The sequence below is a fragment of the Pezoporus wallicus genome, unplaced genomic scaffold, assembly GCF_028554395.1.
Source record: "Pezoporus wallicus isolate ANWC-B61680 ecotype Strahan unplaced genomic scaffold, APGP_CSIRO_Pwel_v1 contig_4710, whole genome shotgun sequence".
In the NCBI taxonomy this organism is placed as follows: domain Eukaryota; kingdom Metazoa; phylum Chordata; class Aves; order Psittaciformes; family Psittacidae; genus Pezoporus; species Pezoporus wallicus.
The window spans coordinates 3,598,663-3,617,043 of NW_026640647.1; the positions used below are offsets into that span (position 1 = coordinate 3,598,663).

Below are 18,381 nucleotides of genomic sequence, written 5' to 3' on the forward strand. Positions count from 1 at the left end.
TCCCAAGAAGAGTTATAGCTAAATTCCAGCCAAGGTACTGGGCTCACAGTAAACACTTTAGTCAAAAAATGAAAATATATATTACATGGTAGATAAACCAGCCTTTCCTAAACTATCCTCAAACACGTAGCTATTTCATCACGCTGAGAAGCTGTGGTGCTTAAAACACAGATCAAATCCCTCAGCAAAAGAAACTCCACTGGATCCTGCATCCTCTTCTGCAGACTTTCTTAAGTGAGCATTTATTTAGAAGTAAGCTATTTTAAATACCTCTTCTAAAAAAGCAGGGAAAAGAGGGGAAGCAAAATTAATGTCTTTGATAAACTTGACATATTCTGGGACACTGAAATAATTCCCTGACATTTTGCTTAAGTACAGTGTTGTGCCTGTAGAGAAATACTAGTAACCACTATTCATAAAATCAAACATTGCTTCACCCACTTTGCCTTAGCTTTGATCAGAATTAAAACTTTGTATTTTATATGACCTCTTTCCTCTAACAGCTTTATGCCCATAAAGAACCGTCTTGTTCTAGGGAAGATAATTCCTAGATATTTTCATCTATGAGCTATCAATAATATTTATCCAAGGGATAAATCAGGAAAATAACAGTGAATTTGGCACTGAAAAATAATGCTTTTATTTCAGTAATCCTGCCTGAAAATCCTCTTCAGGATGGAAGGGATTGGAAATATTTTAGGAGCATTCTGCATGTCAGAATTCCTGTGATGCAGATTCATGTTTCAAAGTCAGCACTTTTATGACAGATATCAATTTAAAAGTCATGCCTAGAAGCAATTAAGCCTTACTGGATTCTTCACTCAAATATGAATAACTAGAGCAGTTAAAGTACTGCGGTTAATAGCTACCAAAAATACAGATCATGGTTCATGACAAAGTCCTTGTCACAGGTCCACTACAGAGAACATAACAAACTGTGATCAAGCCACCAGTCAGCCTCACAAGTCAGTGAGGCTCCTTTCCATCTGCACCAGGTGAATACTTACTGCAGCTTTTAGACAGAGCCTTCAAAGAGCCATGAATAACCACAACTATGTCAAAATCAATCTGATTGCATTACAGGATTGTGATGTCTATCAATGACACTGTTTTATCAGATGAGGGCAGAATCAACAATTAGCTTAACACCTGGGAGTCTCATGTTGGAATAGGTGATAAATTTAGGTATGAGGATTATTTCCATTTCATACCGAAAGCACAGTTACCTTTCAGCTACTGAAGACTTTGGTCTTGACCCTTTTGCCATCCTGAATCCAAGCAATGCAAAGATCAGCCTAAAGGTGGTGTCTATATCAATTAGTCACTATTAACAGACGGAAAGTTATAAAACTCAGGACTTGGTAGCTCACTAGAGCTAGGGAACAACTGCTCACACAAACAAAACAGAATCACATTCTTCCGACAGTGGGTGCAAAGATGGTGGATCCTTGTCCTGCTGTTGACAGAGCACAAATGCTTTCTGGTACATTTAGCTTTTGTATTCCAGAGATAAATGAGATGTCTGTCAGCCTCTAAACACCAATGGCAAAATCCCAGTCGCCACAAACCTTTCAGGCAGACACCCTAGTCTGCAACAGTGTTCCTTTGCATGCAAAAGGCTAAAATTCATAGCACTTTTCTTTCACCGGTGTACACAGAAGAGCTGTATGACTCTGGAAATTATGCTTGACCTTGGGTTTCTATACTGCGGCTGTAGTCACAAAGACAGGAGCCTGACATGGAAAAACACTGGATTTCTCTGTCCAAATATAGAACACTTGCTGCACAGCTGTCTCTAGCCCACAGTTTGCATTTCATCCTCCAGAATTAAAACCCAACACCTCTGATAGGCACTGCATTCCCAGCTCTTCCTTTTGTCTGGCAAGCCTAAGCAACAGTGGGACTTGATAGCAGGTCATTGTCTGCAACTGATCTGTTGCCAGACAATGTGCACAGCAGCAAGTGAAAGAAAAGAGAGGTGACCTTGCTCTGTGCCTGCTCCATGCCTCACAGCACACGCGGACCACGATACGAAGGCTGAAAGAGAATTCCCTACTGAAGATGCTTTTACGAAGGTCCCTGCTCATGCAAGTCATGCAAGAACCTGGTGGTAAGACATTGGTAAGGTTTCAATACAGATTGCTGTAGCTATACAAGTGTAGACTTGTACACAGCAGAAAGCGGGCTACTCAATATATATATGTACCCTTCAAATACCAAGAACCTTTCCTTTTGTTCCAAATGGGCAGCAGGTTTAGCAGAGAACTCTTCCATCCCCCGGGGCACAACCACAAGAGATCATCTCATGTAGAAGGCTCTGAGCAAGGAAAGGCCAAATTTGCTGCCACAAGCAACAAAGGAGCAGTGATATTTTAAGTGTCCTAAATATACATGCTTGCAGGTGGGAGCTAAAAAAGGTTTAACATCCCACCTGACATTCTGACCCAGGGTATAATTACAGGTCAAGGTTTCCAAGCTGCTGTAACCCTGATGTAGGCCAACTGCAGTATTTCTCCTGCAATGGCAGGAACTGACAGCGCTGGTATATGTGGTGTGACAGCAGCTCCTTTTCAATAATTAAGAACTTTGACTCTTCAACAAAGAACGAACGAATCAAAGAACATAGAACAGTAACCAGCACACAGTGTTCTTACTAAAGCAGATCTATACAATACTCTAATTAGAGCTCTTAATTTTTTATGCAATTAAAGCCTATTTATATGTGACACAATAATTTTGTGTCACCCTGTATACCAAGCAGATCAGTTAACACCTATCTTCATGACACTTCTTTTTATAAGTGACAAACTTCTGTAATTCCATACTGTACCTCTCCCAAATCCAATTTTTGGCTAAAAATATTTGGCTTCTTATGACATGCAGTTTCTAATCATTCAGGTCCAGGATATTAAAAAACAACAACCATGCCCAGTTACATTACGTACAAGGTTAATCTTGATTATGGTAACTCTTATCAATGCTGCTATTGCTTCACCAGGGGCAAAAAGGCATTGCAGGTACACAGCTGACAAAAGCTATTTACTCTCAATTTGCAAGTCGGATAATGTGCCAGGTAAATAAGGCACATACGCTGCCATGCACTGGAAACTATCCCTTAATCCCTTACTGCTAGCACATACACATATACTGGGAATATGCTGATGACAGTTGAAAGTAATTTGAGCACACATAAACTCCACTCAAAGACAACATTTAAACACCATCTTGTTAAACAAGGACTGGATTATCAAGATGAACACGTTTCTAAGATCCATCTGGCTGCATATATTTGAGTTTGCTGTACTATATTACATAGTTTTTACAGATTTCTGAATATCCAAAGAACTCAAATAGTAGCCGTCAGGGAAGTTCATAATACTGGCATAGGCACATGTATATCAGCAGGTAAGAGACTTCTGAAACTGCCTGAGCACTCACCAGTTCCAAACACTGCCGGTGCCCATATGCAGCAGCATAATGCACAGTGTTGTACCCCTCTTTGTCTTGGATGGATGGATTGGCATCATTCTGTAGGAGGAACTCCAGACACCTGTGGACAATTCACTAGTGTAAATGTGAGCTCACAATATTTAAGAGACTCATCCCTCACTGCAGCTAACTGGAAACTGGCAGTTAATTCTAGCAGTACTTCAGATTGTGTTTCACCAACAGCTCCTCACATTCACCATTATTTTAGACAGAAAAACCCCACTCATCTTTGAGGATCAGCTTCATAAAAACAATTTCAACCTAAGTTTTGCAGGTACTCTAGATTACAAAAAGTATTGTCTATGACAAAGGCCAAAAGAAAACTACACAACTCTGTACCATCATAGGCACAGCCTAGAACTGCTACAACTCAAGTTATATCAAACCACTGGCCTCCAAACATGCACTATGGCCAGCTGAAAAACAGACTTAACTGAGTTAATTTCCTGGCATATATGCACATAAACACATTTTCTTCTCTTGTTTGGTTTTGTATTTTGCTCTAAATCATGTGCTTTTCAAAGGATCCCTTATGTTCCTGCTACTTTTTCTTATAATCATCATGAAACCACTTTGTTATTAGTTCTGTCTTCCGTAGCTTGTAATTTGTGGTGAATGTAAGGCTGTCATATGAAAAAAGGGATTTTTAAAATAAAAACTAGATGAAAACATCAATCTGAGTAAATACATCGAGGAAGCCATTGGCTCCTTCCTTTTGCAACATACATACTCAGCGCGAAAGCATTAAAATAAGGCAGCGCATGATACTAAAGAATTATGAAATTACTGAGGCAGTGCATTTGCAGCAACATTTCAGCAACAAGCACAGAAACAGAAATGTTAGGTATTATGTGCACAGAGAAGAGTGTAGAGCTTTTTCCTTCAGGTTAGCCTTCACTAAAGCCAAGCACTGTGTTTAGCAGAGCAATGAATGAGCAAAAGCAGAGTGTAAAACTGCAGCCCGAAGCAGTGGCATTCTCCAGAAATGAGGTCTAACTGCTTTACTGACACCAAACTTACAATGCAGCTTCTTTTTCCTTCATCTCAGTGGCTCTTTCAAGTTCTTCAGCATTTTCATGGGAGTTACCTAAAATATTCTTTCTTCTTAGCATAGAGGACAGAAAAACGCAACTTATTTCGTAAGTATCATACCAGTGATTCTGATGCAGTCTGCCACCCATCCCCAACCTCCTCTGCAAGGAGCTCACCTCCTCCAGCCAACAGCAAGAATTACATAAAGTAAATGAGTGCACTGCATGGGTCTGCAGCTGATGAGTTTTGCAAGCTATGGAGACAACTACAATGTGCTAGTTTATTGACCTGCAAACCAATGCCAGGAATGAAAAAAGAAAGAAATCTGGTCTCTATCAGAAACAGTTTGATCATCACTTTCTAGAGTCCTTCCGTTTCTCCCACAGCAATGTTGTGCATTTTGTTTCCTTTGCAGAGAGGAACTCGAGACTACCTTGAGCAAACTCAAGTTTGCTTCTTCCTACAGTAAGCTTCTAGTTCTCTAGCATTTAGGATTTAGAGAAACTTTAACAACTGATACTGAATCGGCTTATTTGATTCTGCATTAGCTGGGTTGCTGGCTCTTCTTCACTTTCTGTGAATCATCTTGGAAACAATGTGTGCATCTTCTGGTGAGGTTCTTCAGTTTTCAAAGAATGTGTTCTCAGCATGTCTTCATATTCCCTCACCCTCCTGGATTACTTTTGGCATCTCTGCTTCCCAGCTGGATGGACGGCACACAGAACACTATAATTTGTGATCTTACAGCCGTAAGTTTTCTTGGCCACTAAAGCTAATAGAGAATATGTTTACAAACTGCTGTCATCACAGATTGGTAGCTTGAAGGGCTTGTAGAAGGACAGCTTGCTAATTTCAATTCATATAACATGCAAATTCCAGACTGGCTTTTGCACAATGTAGAACCGTGCATTCCTTCTTTACTATGCATTTTCCCATTTGTAATATCAAGATCCGACATTCTTCCTGTGGGTGCTAGCAGTAATGGGTTGTTCTGCAAACGCAGCGTCTGTCTGATGTCCACTGACTCCTAGAAAACTTAATTATTAATAAAATAATTCCCCTGAACATTAACATTGTAAGTTCATAAACAGCACTCATGTGCTATGCTGAAGTCCTACCTGCAGTTGTTTCCAGTTAGCTACAGATATGTGACATCCCAGAAAAAGATTCTCTGCACCAAGACCTCTTGCTCATACCTCCCCACATCCCAAATTAAATAATTACGAATATTCTTTGAGCTGAGACTGCCTGACCTTGGGAATTTTTTGCCATTCAGCAGGAAAAAAAGATATGCTGACCTATAAAATCACGGGCTGCAAATGGCATTTCATCTGTGTAATAAGACTTCTTCCAAAGCATCTCAAACTGGAAAATTTAATGAGAAGACAGCATCACAACATCAGATTCAATTTAGGTTTGGACTATGAGGGCAAATAAAGGACACATAGTCCTGACAATGTTCAGGATGTGACTAAAGCAAGCTTTTGTTTTTAATTAGTTATGGAAGTAGATATATCCTGAAGTTAACCAAGAGCTTGTTTAAATGCAGGAACTTCATCTACAAAGAGCCAAAAGCTGAAAACCACACACCAAATCACCACTGTCAACATCCCAAGTAACACCTCTCCTGAGCAAGACAGAATTAGAAACAGCCAGTGCTGAAAGCCTTCCTACAAGCCTACTCTGATTGCAATGACAAACACAGACTTTTGAAGATCCTGCTGCCTTCTTTCCAGCACTGTTCAGGTTTGAGGGTGATAAGGAAGACATTCTTTATATCACAGCAAATGATGAAGAAGCTACCAAGGCTCTGGTATGGCATCCAAACCTCTACCGTAAAGTTAAGCCAGAGTTTTCCTGTGAAGCCTCGGTGGCTTTGAGATGGCATTCTGCTGGGAATGAGCCAGATGTATTTTTACCAGACCTCACTACAGAAGAAACCTTAAAGTCTAGACAAATGAGAGAGAAACATGGGATAACCTACAATAAACATAGACCACTAACAGTTTTAAGAGAGAACTAACAGGATAACTGAACTTGTTTTATAGAGTGTGTTATAAGGATGAGATTGCCAAAACATGCAACTATCTGGAAATCAGGAACTGCAGTCACTAACCACAGGATTTCTAACCGTTGCAGCTGTTTTCCCCCCTCCTCACAAGAAGAGCACTGCATTCTGTCAAAGGATATTCCCCAGTCCTCTCTCTTTTTAAAATCTCTGAAAGCAACCTGTTTGGTGAGGGGGAGGATTTTTTATCAGCTCTGAGAGTGGAAACAAACTGATGGATAGTTCTACCCCATCCCTTCAAGAAAGTCTGTCAGAATGGCTAAATGTCTTTCTGTCACTGCAGCCCGCCTAGGAAAACCTCTTCTGCTGTCTCTTGCTCCATCCCTTCTGAGGGACTTGAAAAGCAGATATAGAAAATTCTTGAGCTCACTCGTATGAGGAAATCAGACAGAGAAAAACAGAAAATGTGGTGCGAAATAGTTCAGTAGGACACTGTGGCTGCAAAACTGTGGGTTACATCAAAAGTAACTGAGCTGAAATGCCACATCATCTGGGGATTTGGCATATAGTCAGAGCAACTCATTGTGGAGCTATGCATACATCTGAGGGAAATTCCTTTGCCAGGAGGCTCATTTTTTTTGGCTCAAGTGAAATAGCATCATGAAGAGAACAGAATGACTCTAATTTAGCAGAACACTTTAAACAAGGAATACAAAGAGGCTTCCTTACTTTCGGTCTATGTCAGAAGCAGCAGCATAGTGCAAAGGGGTGCGTCCCCAGTCATCTGTTTCATTAATATTGGCTCCTGTTGTCACCAGTGTCTCAATACAGTGGAAATGACAATTTGCAGCTGCATAGTGCAAAGGCGTCCTGCAACATAAGTGGCAATTTGTTACCTCGTATTCCAATATGCACCACCAAGGGTAATAAGAAATCTTAACTGCTGCATTGCTACAGATTTCCAGCAGTCAGTATCAGTGTCTTGTGTTCCTGTGATGAAATGAAGTTATGGAAATTTAACAAAACACTGTGTTAATAGGAAGTTTTGATGCTCCTACAAAGCCTAATAGGATACACATCATCAACCTGTGCTTTGCAAACAGCCTATTTCCAGTGACAGCCTCTGCTGTTGCTCTGCATACATGCTACTTTCTTCCAGTTGGGAGGCAGAGCAAAGCATGGTGCCCCTCACAGCATCTTATTTAGGTGGCATAGCAACACTCATAACAACACTTCATTGGAGGAAAAAAACCCTCAGAGAGGCATGTCAAATCACAGCAATCCTCCCATTGTAACCCAGGTGTTGTCTTGGGCACACAAGCACAAGAATTTAGGCAATGAGAGAAGCAATAAGGAAAAAAAATGAACCCGTGATATTTTTAAACCAGAAAACTGAAGAGGGTGGGATGGCTTTTATGTATTTAATGAAGTCTGCACCTGTCTGTCTGGCATATAACTGTGGCAGCAAGAGTTCTGCAGGGAAGGCCAAACTCCTACTTTATTTTATCGTCATTTTTCACTGAAGATATGATTTTCAGACTGAGGCAAGTCTTTCTTCCCTGCCTCCTAGATTCTTTTCTTTTTAAAATAAGCTTCATCATTTACTTACCTCCCACATTTGTCCTTCTTATTAAAATCTGCTCCACTGCTTTGCAAGAGTTTTATACATTCAACATTACTGGAAAGAGAAGGAAAGGAAAGAAAACAAAACATGAACAAACCAGAAGTTTACAGATGTGTTGCCCCCTGCCTTCAAAATGAGAAAGTTCTTCTATTTTGTATTATCTGCCATGCAAAACCGAAGTAGAACCAAATGCAATGTGAAATACAATCCAATAGAACATGAAGCTTTGAAAAGCTAATTATTTTTTTTCTAGAAAACCTTTAATTTTCCTTTTGCAGAAGAAAACCAATTCGTTTTCCAAATACAGCACAGTAAATGTGATGTGAGTTTGGTGTGGAGGTTTGCAATGGGAGCTGTACTCTAATGCTTCCCACACTGAACTGGCATTTTATAAGAGAATTTTAGGAGAAAGTTGTTGCTAGCTCATAAAATGCCAGTCCAATAATGAAGAGGTGACATTTAACGAATTCCACCCCCATTCAGCCAAGTAGTCAGCAGGAATCACTTTGCTCAGATCCTGTTTACTTAGTGAGATTTAATCACAAGAGCTCCTCGTTGGGTAATTCTTTTACATGATTCGTTGACTATTGACAGATCTAAGCACATCTCTAAGTGCTTGGCTGAATAAGGGGCATAGCTATTTGAAGTGATTGTCATATCAATATTGCGTTTATATAAGTGGATGACTTGGACTCCCTTGTATCTGCTGAAGGAATTCACCACATCATAGCTGCTTCTTCACCTTTAAAGTGAGGTGATTTTTAATAGAAAACAAAACAGCTCAACTCTCACATCTTTTGTAATGCAAGCAAATATATATGACTCCAAGCCAGAAAATGACATAAAGAAGTGCAGCACTTTCCAAGACTCCCGGTCATTCACAGGGACAATAAATCATTGGTGTTCACAATCAGATGAGCAGGCCTTTGAAGCATGTTCTTTTCCTAGTACTCATGCAACTCCCATTAATATAATCGGAGTAACAGCCATGTGTCAGGAAAAAAATGAATGCCTTTCCTTTTCTATAGCTCCAGCTCCAGGAGAAAAAGAAGACTGGATGCAATATGTTGGCATACGTTCATCCCTACTCTAATTTTCTATTGCATAAAATAGCTACAGAACACTCACCACAATGTACTAAAAATAAAAACACTTGTCAGTGATGACAATTGCAGTAAACCACTGGAAAAATATGGTTTATTTTCATGAGCCACTTTTGCCTCTTACAAAGCCTCTCCTTTTTCATTCAGGTTGTTTTTCTTATTCTTTTGGGGTGCAGCCTTATTGAACCATACCATAATCATCTCCATTCGAGCAACGGTCATACCCCCGCTGTTAATGTCAGAGAGGTTTCAAGAAGGGTAATACCATGAGGATGCTAGAAACATTTTATTTTCTTTTTTTTTTGTAATAATAAAAACATTGTGATATTCGTTTTGGTTCACTGAGAAGAAAAACCAACTTCCAGAAAGACCGCCAAGTGCTTGCTATGGATGACCATTTCTGCTTGCTATAACCACAGAGAATCCAAGCTGGGTTCTAGCCAAGGCTCCATTTCAGCTGTTTACTAAGCCATAAAGTACTCAACAGAAGAGTCAACACTCAATGCTTGCCAAATGCTCTGTCCTTTTGCTGGGTTAACTTCACAGCTCTCCACTGACAATTAATTGGAAATATTTAAATTAACTGGATGCTACATTTACAACTTAAATTGACGCATTTCATTTTTCATTTGTTGCCACTTCTGGCCTCCCAGCACTCATCAGGAATGCATCACTCTGAGAGAACAACAGTCTTTTGCCTTTTCAATGTGGAGCTTGAGGGTTATTTGTTTGCTCTGGGGTTGGTTTTGTTGTTTTGGTTTGTTGTATTTTCTTTTAGCATCTTTTCAATTTGCACCTGAAAAATGGGAAAGAGGGAGATGAGCTGTGTTTGGACTCCGGGGTTTCAATATGATGATGGGCACTGTTGCATTTTCAGACAAAGACACAGTCCAAAGGTGGATGCCGGGAATAACTCCCCTACCAGCAGCATCCCAGGAGCTACAGCTCCTCTTCCTTACTCACTTTGTCCCAGGTGCAGGTGACTTCCTGCTGACTGCTGGCCCTCAGCAAGGGTAGTGGTCAAAAGACAGACTCGGGTGATTATGCAATACCGCCATCTAAAGCTGAGGCAGTCTTCCCAAGGCCATGAAAAGAAAGAGTTTTATCCTGTGCCTGAAAGCCATCCTTCAAATTGCCCAGCTGTCTGCAGTAGACAGAACCAGACCATCTCCTTTACTTTGCAAGCAAGCCCTACATGAGGGCAGTGGCAAAAGACAGCTTCAAGTGACCCAAATTTGACATCAGACTGCTTTGCTTCCCTTGCACCACAATAAATTCCTCTGTGGATGGCACAGTCAAGTTGGCTGGCACCAAACCCGCAATAAAGCCACAAAATAACTTACAACAGCTACAGTGGCAGCTACTCACCCTCCTGCAGCGGCAGCGTGGAGGCACGTTCTTCCAAAACTATCAGGGGTGTCTATTTCAAAGCCTGCAGACAGCACGTGCTCATTACTAAACAAGGACACTATGCTATACTTTTGTCCTAGTTAAACCACAAGAAACATTGCAGAGACAGAAAAATCAGTTAGTTGGGAAAGAAACAGAACACAAGCAACTACAGTCAGAAAGAGGTTGTCAGGGGAACGGGCGAGCAGCTGCTCCATCCAGTTTGGCAGCTCTATAAAAAGAGCTGCAAAGTTGACGAGCATCTATTTCCACATCCAGCTCTCCTCGCCACATCCCTATTTAAAACAGTGTGAAACGCATTTATGAGGCAGATACTTATCAGAGGACTGCAACAGCAGGACATGAAGACAGAAAACATGAAGAAATGAGGAAAACCCACAAACTCAGATTTTGAAATGGGGCCATTTTTATTGCATTTGGTTTCCAGGTTGAAAACAGGCTTCCAGGAGCACTTGTTGATATTCAAAGGTGCACAAGGCCAAAGGATATAAACCCGGCAGTATTAAATCTGGTCACCCAGAGCTGCTTCTCCTCCTTTCAGATCTAGTGGTCAAGGCCAAAACACACCAAGGTTTAATGGAATGGGTATGCAATTACTATTTTCCATGCTTTATCCTACAGGACTCAAGTTTAGAGGAAAAAGTCATTGTAGGAGATTTTAGGTGTATAGTAACACCTATAGTTTTTCCTAGGAAAAGCGTATGATCTGCCTTGTGATTTTTTAATTCATGGGAGCTTTTGCCTGGAAAGAAAGAATTTGGGATTTGGCACCTGATGATGCCTCTTTTGTAACACTTCCGTCAGCAAGCTCCTTCTTCTGCTTTGGGCTCTGGTTTCCTGAGAACTGCTCTCTCAACACTACACTTTTCATTCATTTCCCATCTCATGCTCACAGAGCTTTGGCCAGCCTAACTCCTCTACTCTGTCTAAATACAGAGACACGCTTTAGCTGTATCTAGAATACATCCTTATCAGTGAGATGCAAATAACCACAACAGTGCAGAACCAAGGAGATAACTTCCTGAATTATTCCTCGGGGGAAAAGAACCCAAACCAAGACAGTATCTCATAGTCCTACAGTTTGGAAAAAGGGTCCTCAGTTTCCTCCCTCCTCCTAGTAATTAATATAAACTCTCTAAACCTGCCAGGAGAAAAGAATTTTGGGCATGAGCAATACAGGATAGGAGGAAGTACCAGCATGCCATTAGGAAAGCCCCGCGTGCTCCCATACATTACACCACACAGGCGAACACAGCAGCACAGGAAGTCTTTCATTTGAACAATCCACAACAATGAGTATAAAAGGGGCCACAAGCAGCAGACACACACATTACTGGAGCTCCACAGACACTGTGGATTTACTTACCCGATGACAACAACTTCCTGCAGCAGTCTGAGTGAGCATTCAGTGCTGCTAAGTGTAAAGGGAACATGTTGTGGATCCCACACCTGAAAGGCACAACAGCCTCATTACACAGTAGTGTGGAAATGCAGGTTACACACAGACATGACACATGAAAAGCTCCTTCCTCAAAAGCAACGTTTTTTATCCTTTCAAGGAAGATTCTTCCTCGGTTCCTGCCATTTATTTTTATCTGTATTTCTTCAGCAGCCTTCTTGGGAGTTAAAAATATTCTGATACAGCAATATCTTGGCTTTAGGCTTTGAACAGAATGTGGCAGGAAGGCTTCTAAAAATTCAAGGTGAAAGCCAAGGTAAAGGAGGAAGCGAGAAAGCAGATATTGCTTGGAGTCAATTTCCTGGAGCACAAATTTCTGTATCAGCCATGGATACTGCAACTGCCATTCTGAGGTATAAGTAAATGCCTAAATCTTCTTAGTATTTTTTCTGAAAAAAAAATGAAACCCATTTTTCCTGCAGTTAACATCCTTCAAATAACTCTTATGTGGGTTTTCGAAGCCTCCACTTCCCTCCCTCTCCCCTGGGGTTAGGGTAGCTGAAGCCTCTTCACACTTTCCTTTAGGCTGCCATGACACACACAGTTTTCTTCCCACATCCTAAGAACCAAACATCAGATTTTCCTATCTGCTCCAGCTACTCTCCTCACACTCCTTTTCACTTTTTCCCCTTGTTCAACACATGACTCTTTTCAATTATAATATGAATTTCTCAGAGCAGACATGCTCAGTAAAAAAAAAGGTAGGCACCTATCACTGTAAGGCAAACACACAGTTTTTAAACAAGCTGAGCACTCAGCAGCCTTTATTAATATCAACAAATGATCCCAGTTCAGTCCCTAAGCATGCCACTGCTTACAGTCTCAGAAGACTTTTGGGTTTGGACATCTTGGCTACTGTCATTTAGCATTGTTTTGTGAGAAGCATCTTGTTAGTCTAGAGATACTATCCTACCGGCAGCCCTCCAAGTGCACATAAACACAGAACCTCTGAAACCAACTATCTCAACAAGATTAGCATCTCCTGCCTGCTTCAGCAGATATATTTTTGACAAATGACAAGCTCTTGAACAATAGCAGATGGATTCATATCTGCCCTTCATTTCTGGAAGATGGTGGATGGGTGAGTATGATCACCTCATGGAAGAGGATGTCAGATAGGGATCCAGAGATGAAGGAACTTGTCTTTCTGCAAGACTCACAGTAAATCATAATAGTTTACAAAGCTTTAGACAAAAGTGAAGGTGGGTGTTTATACTTTCTCCAACACTTTATACATAAATGTGTTTGACTAAGTTTTGCTTGTCTTTAAAAAGCTTACGGTTTCCAGAATCCACAGGTTCATCTTTCCTCTGTCTTCACACCAAATGTGTCCTCCTCACTGCTGCACTACACTACCGAGTGACTTGTGGTGCTGTACAGATTCTAATTTTGCTAGTGTCAGCAATCTACGTCTAAGAGTAAATATATTAAAAGATGACCTGACAGCCTATTCTTTGAAAGGAACAGCACAAGTTCCACCAAACTGCTGTATCTGTACAAACAGATTGCATTTTTCTCATTTATTTAAGCTAACATTGGACATTCTGTATTGCTGCGCTTCTTCCTACACCTATTTCTCTCTATCTTCTCCTCCACCTAGTTACCTGAAGCAGTATTTTTCTTCTTTTAGGTCAAGATTTCCACTCAGCACATGATTTGGCCAGTTTCCATCAAAAATCACTATCTGCACATCTGCTAACCAGTGTCACACTTCCGTACTGCTGTTCACACTGGTTCCTCCCATCACTTACGCACTTTCCCCTTTAAATGCAGTTGCCTCAGAGGCTGACTGATCTGTCTGCAGTTGTTGCTAACAACACTGCAGAACTGTCACAGCCGGTTCAGGGAGCTCAGCCAGTTATTTACATGCAGCACATATGAAAGCCCATTCCCAGAGTTTCAATGCTCCTTGTTCAGCACAGACAGTAGCATCACTCAGATCTGCCTGGTATCTTAGAGACAACTTCTTATATCACTTATTTCTGCTGCTGGAAAAAGTATTTGATTTGATCAATGCTCCAGTCACCCAAGTGTGAAATAGAAATTTCTAACTGGATAACCCTGATTCCAAGAGTGGACTACCCCACTGCATCTCATTTTACCTTTAAACCTCAAGATAAGAGTATTACTGTACTGAAGAAAGAGCTAGGAAAAATACACATCTATTTAGACACCAAGATCTTCATTCTGGCCATGTTAATAAACCCCAGTGATGTTAGCTGAAGCCTGTGGAATTTCATTATCCAGGCCATTTGAAGAGCTGTTCCACACCAGTCTGCATGGTGGCAGTTGTACTTGATAAAGGAATATGAGCAAATGTGCCACAAACACCATCAAGTAAACAAGTAAGTACGAAAAGCTGCATGTATCTTCAAAATCAAAACCAGCTCATTTGCATCTGCAAGCAGGTTTTCCTAACTAGGCAAGTCAAGAAACATCACCAGTTCCTATGGTAGGTTCTGGGTAGAGAACTCCTAAATTATATTTCAGAGACATGTGGAGGTAGCCGCCAAAACCTGACATTCATTAAATCAGATGCTGCAATTAAACACCTGGTACAAATATCCCTCATGAAATTTCATTACTTTGGTCTTATACCCCTTTCTTTACCTTCAGGTTTGCTATTTTCCTTTGACAGATCATAAGAACATGAAGATAACTAACCAATACTCAAGTACTCTTAAAAATCAAGTACTTGTCATGTCTGAGTTGACAATGGTTATCATACTGTGGGTAAAGTCTTGATACATGTGCAAGACAAAAGAATTGAACCGAAGCAGAAAGCACTAACTGCATTTAGAAATGTGTGTAATTTCAATTCCTTGTCCTTCTATTGAAAAAAAGACTCCCAAACTCACAAATCAGATAAAAGCAGTCCTATTATTTCAGCCACCTGAATATCAGAAACCATGCAACATCAAGACAGGCTCTACTTCTATTGAGATTAGAAATACTTAGTAACACCTGCTTTGCAATACTGCATTTATATTGATTATCCTATGTCATACCAAAAGATACAAAACAAAAGACACAAAACAAAAGACTAATCCATCCCTGACAGTGTTCAAGGCCAGGTTGGACAGAGCCTTGGGTGACTTGGTTTAGTGTGAGGTGTCCCTCCCCATGGCAGGGAGGTTGGAACTAGATGATCTTAAGGTCCTTTCCAACCCAAACTATTCTATGATTCTATGAATCACCATGTATGAGAGGCCATTAAGCTAGTTTAGATACTAAGGAATATGCTCACAATACCCTTGGCAAGCATCTGAATTTTTTTCAGTTATGTTTCCTGTACAAATTCATTGCTATGGACTTCTTATATCTTTATGCAATCAAGATGCACTTTACATACATACGTCTTTCATGTATGTTATATACCACTGTGCCACATCAGTGCTGCAGGAAAAAGAAGCAGCACTTGTAACCATGTAAATAGGTACAATAGGAACTTAGCAGGGTTTCCTTCCCCTCCACACTTCCAAAGTGTTCATCCATTAGCCTCATGTCTCCCACAGAAGTACAGCACACTTATGCTTATACTCATCCCTTTTAACCTTCACACTTCAGAACCTGAGAAATAACTCTGTTTCCAGGCACTGGACATAACACTTGATCGTCAGAAACAGCTCTGCTTCAGCCGCTTACTTGGCAGTATCAGCTCCGCTGGTTATGAGGGTGTTAATCAAAAGCTCATGTCCGTATCTTGCAGCCACGTGTAGAGGGGTATTACCATCCTTATCAACACAGTCGATTTCCCCTCCTGCAAAAAACGTTTTCATACCATTTAACACTGAAAGATTAAGCATGAACCAGTGACCACAAATGCTATTTCTCTCTAGCGAGTGCAGCATCACCAATGCAGCCACAGAGACACCAAATTTCAGAGACCAAGAAACAGCACACAGCAAGCTGCCAGCTGTCAGCCACCGGTACTGAATGTGATGTGGTAGCATCACCTTCACCTCTTTCTCCAGCTACAGTGATGAAGAAAAGTGGTGGGAAATAGGCGAGCAGGATGAAATACCACGGTCAAGTACATGATTCACACTTGCTGCTCATCTAAAGGCACAAATGGATGCTTTGAATTAAACTAGCAAAATAAACTGCTGAAACTCACCCTCATTCATAAAAGCACTGCCACTAAACCTTACCTGTAAGACAGCAATGTTAAATAGAGTTCGCTCCAGAGGCCAGCAGGAACACACTACAAACAACAAGCAGGTTGTGTGCCTTTGCCTTTTCTGTGCCTTACAAAAGAACAACCAAACAGTGCTTAAGTAGAACTGTTGCAATTTAAACCTGTCATCTTGTGGTTTATGCTCACATATTATTTCTTTCTTCTCTGCCACAGCTTTTGACCCACACAAGATTGCTATCAGGCCCTTGTTTTCTTTCTGGACCAAGGAACTGTAACTTTTTCAGTCTTTCCTTGTAAGTCAGGTTTGCTGCACTCCAGCTGGCCCACATCCTTCTGGAAGTGAAATGTCAAAAGCCAGAAACAGTACTAGAGCCGACATCTCCTAATGCTGAACTGAGCAAAGTGATTACTTCATGCCCGCTGGCTACGCTCTTATCTATACACCCCTGTACATTGCACAGCAACATGTACACTGCTGATCATTTTTCTAAGCACCATGGCACTGTTGACTTGTGGTCACAAGCTTCTGACCTTCTGCAAGCCCCAGATCCTTTCCTGATGAGCTGCCACCCACCCAGCTGTTGTCATTCTGACCTTGTCTAATGGCTACTCCTGCTTGTGCGGGATCTTTGCTTTGCTTTACTTGCATTATAACTTCTGTCTCCAATTTTACAGGATCGTTTTCCATTCTGAATCCACCTTCTGCAAACTAACAGTCTCTTCCAACTTTGTGTTTTCTCCAAATGTTAAAAGCACATTTTTCTATTCCTCTGTCCAAGTTGTTAATGAAAATACTGGACAGTTCCAGGTCCAGGAGGGAAACTGAACACTGCCTCACTACACCTTCCATTTCAACAACAATCCATTTATTACTAATTTCGGAGTGTAGTTTTTCAACAAGTTATGCACCAGCACAGTGACATTTTAATGCTCCACTGGTTTTCTATGAGAATACTTTATGAAAGCATATAAAAAAATCTTGCTAACATCAGGATATAATATTTACTGCATGTCGACTCCATACATAGGAGATAACATGTGGAGACAGTGTTCTCACGGGAGAATGGATAATTGGTACATAAACTCTGAATAATCCTGAAAGATACAGCAAGGCCATGAGAGGCCCAAGGAAGCTTAAGCAAGCAAGATAAGAAGAAGCTGGAATTCACTGAGTTAATGAGAACTGTGGACTGTTGGCAAGCTTTCGACGTCAAGTTCTCACACCTGTGCTTAACCAATTATATGTTAGTCACCAAGGGTCTTCAAGACATGTATCCAATCATAATATGCCAAATCACTGTAAGTGCATGTAAGAAATAGCATATACGGAGTTAAGGCTTTGTCATAAATTTGGCAATCGCTTGATCACATTGATCGTCTCTGCGTTGTCCATGACTCCCATGTCAACAAGTGGCGCCCGAACAGGAACCCTCCGATCGGTAACTCGACGAACACGAGTTTGAAGGTCCGACGAAAAGGAGGGGGCGGAGAGCCAGCCGAAAGTCAGAGCTGCCCCGGCGCTGAGAAGTCAGATGTCTGCAAAACTTCGGGGATCTCGCCCTGATCAGGTGAGCGGCCGGGGAGGAGATGGGGCACTTGCTATCCAAAGAGGAACAGGCGGTGGTGAAGCTCCTCCAGCACATTCTCTCTAAGTGAGGACTGCAATACGATAGTGCCGCCTTACAGAGGCTGTTAAAGTGGTCCCGTGATCGCGAGGTTAGTAAAGGGACCAAAGATGCACAGAAACACTCTACACTTTGGAGATTGGTGTTTGAGACTTCGAAAGATGAAATTGGAAAGGGCGGCGGTAGCTTCTGTATTTGCCGCCACAGCTCCAGAAGGGGCTGTCTCCCCTCACCCCCATCACAGTGCTGCGGCTCTGACTTTTGCACCTCCAGTGGTACCTGGAACGGCGCCGAAAAAAATCAACGCCCCGAGACGATGAAAGCAAGAGCCAGGTCACAGATGGGCACGCACCGAACGAGAGACACCTGACAAGAAAGGCATAGCTGCGAATGACGGAGACCCTGAGTTCAACCCAGGATCAGACTCCGAGTCCCCTGAATCCCAGCCAGATTTATATCCTCTGCTTCCAGACTCTGACTCGTCGTCTCCTGG

General features: G+C 41.4%; 1 protein-coding gene across 12 annotated transcripts in view; it reads right to left on the bottom strand.

Moving 5' to 3' along the window:
• ANKRD44 (ankyrin repeat domain 44) overlaps window positions 1-18,381 on the bottom strand; it is a 140,659-nt gene that overhangs the window by 26,988 nt on the left and 95,290 nt on the right. For 6 of the 12 annotated variants that reach the window (XM_057419934.1, XM_057419944.1, XM_057419932.1 and 3 more), the window contains exons 10-16: window positions 15,771-15,885; window positions 12,033-12,115; window positions 10,625-10,742; window positions 8,139-8,207; window positions 7,259-7,399; window positions 4,510-4,593; window positions 3,439-3,550 (exon numbers count right to left, since the gene is read on the bottom strand). In XM_057419934.1, the coding sequence (XP_057275917.1) occupies window positions 3,439-3,550; window positions 4,510-4,593; window positions 7,259-7,399; window positions 8,139-8,207; window positions 10,625-10,742; window positions 12,033-12,115; window positions 15,771-15,885 (722 nt within the window). The remainder of the gene's footprint in view (window positions 1-3,438; window positions 3,551-4,509; window positions 4,594-7,258; window positions 7,400-8,138; window positions 8,208-10,624; window positions 10,743-12,032; window positions 12,116-15,770; window positions 15,886-18,381) is intronic. The other 6 variants (XM_057419942.1, XM_057419933.1, XM_057419931.1 and 3 more) reach the window with 3 other exon arrangements.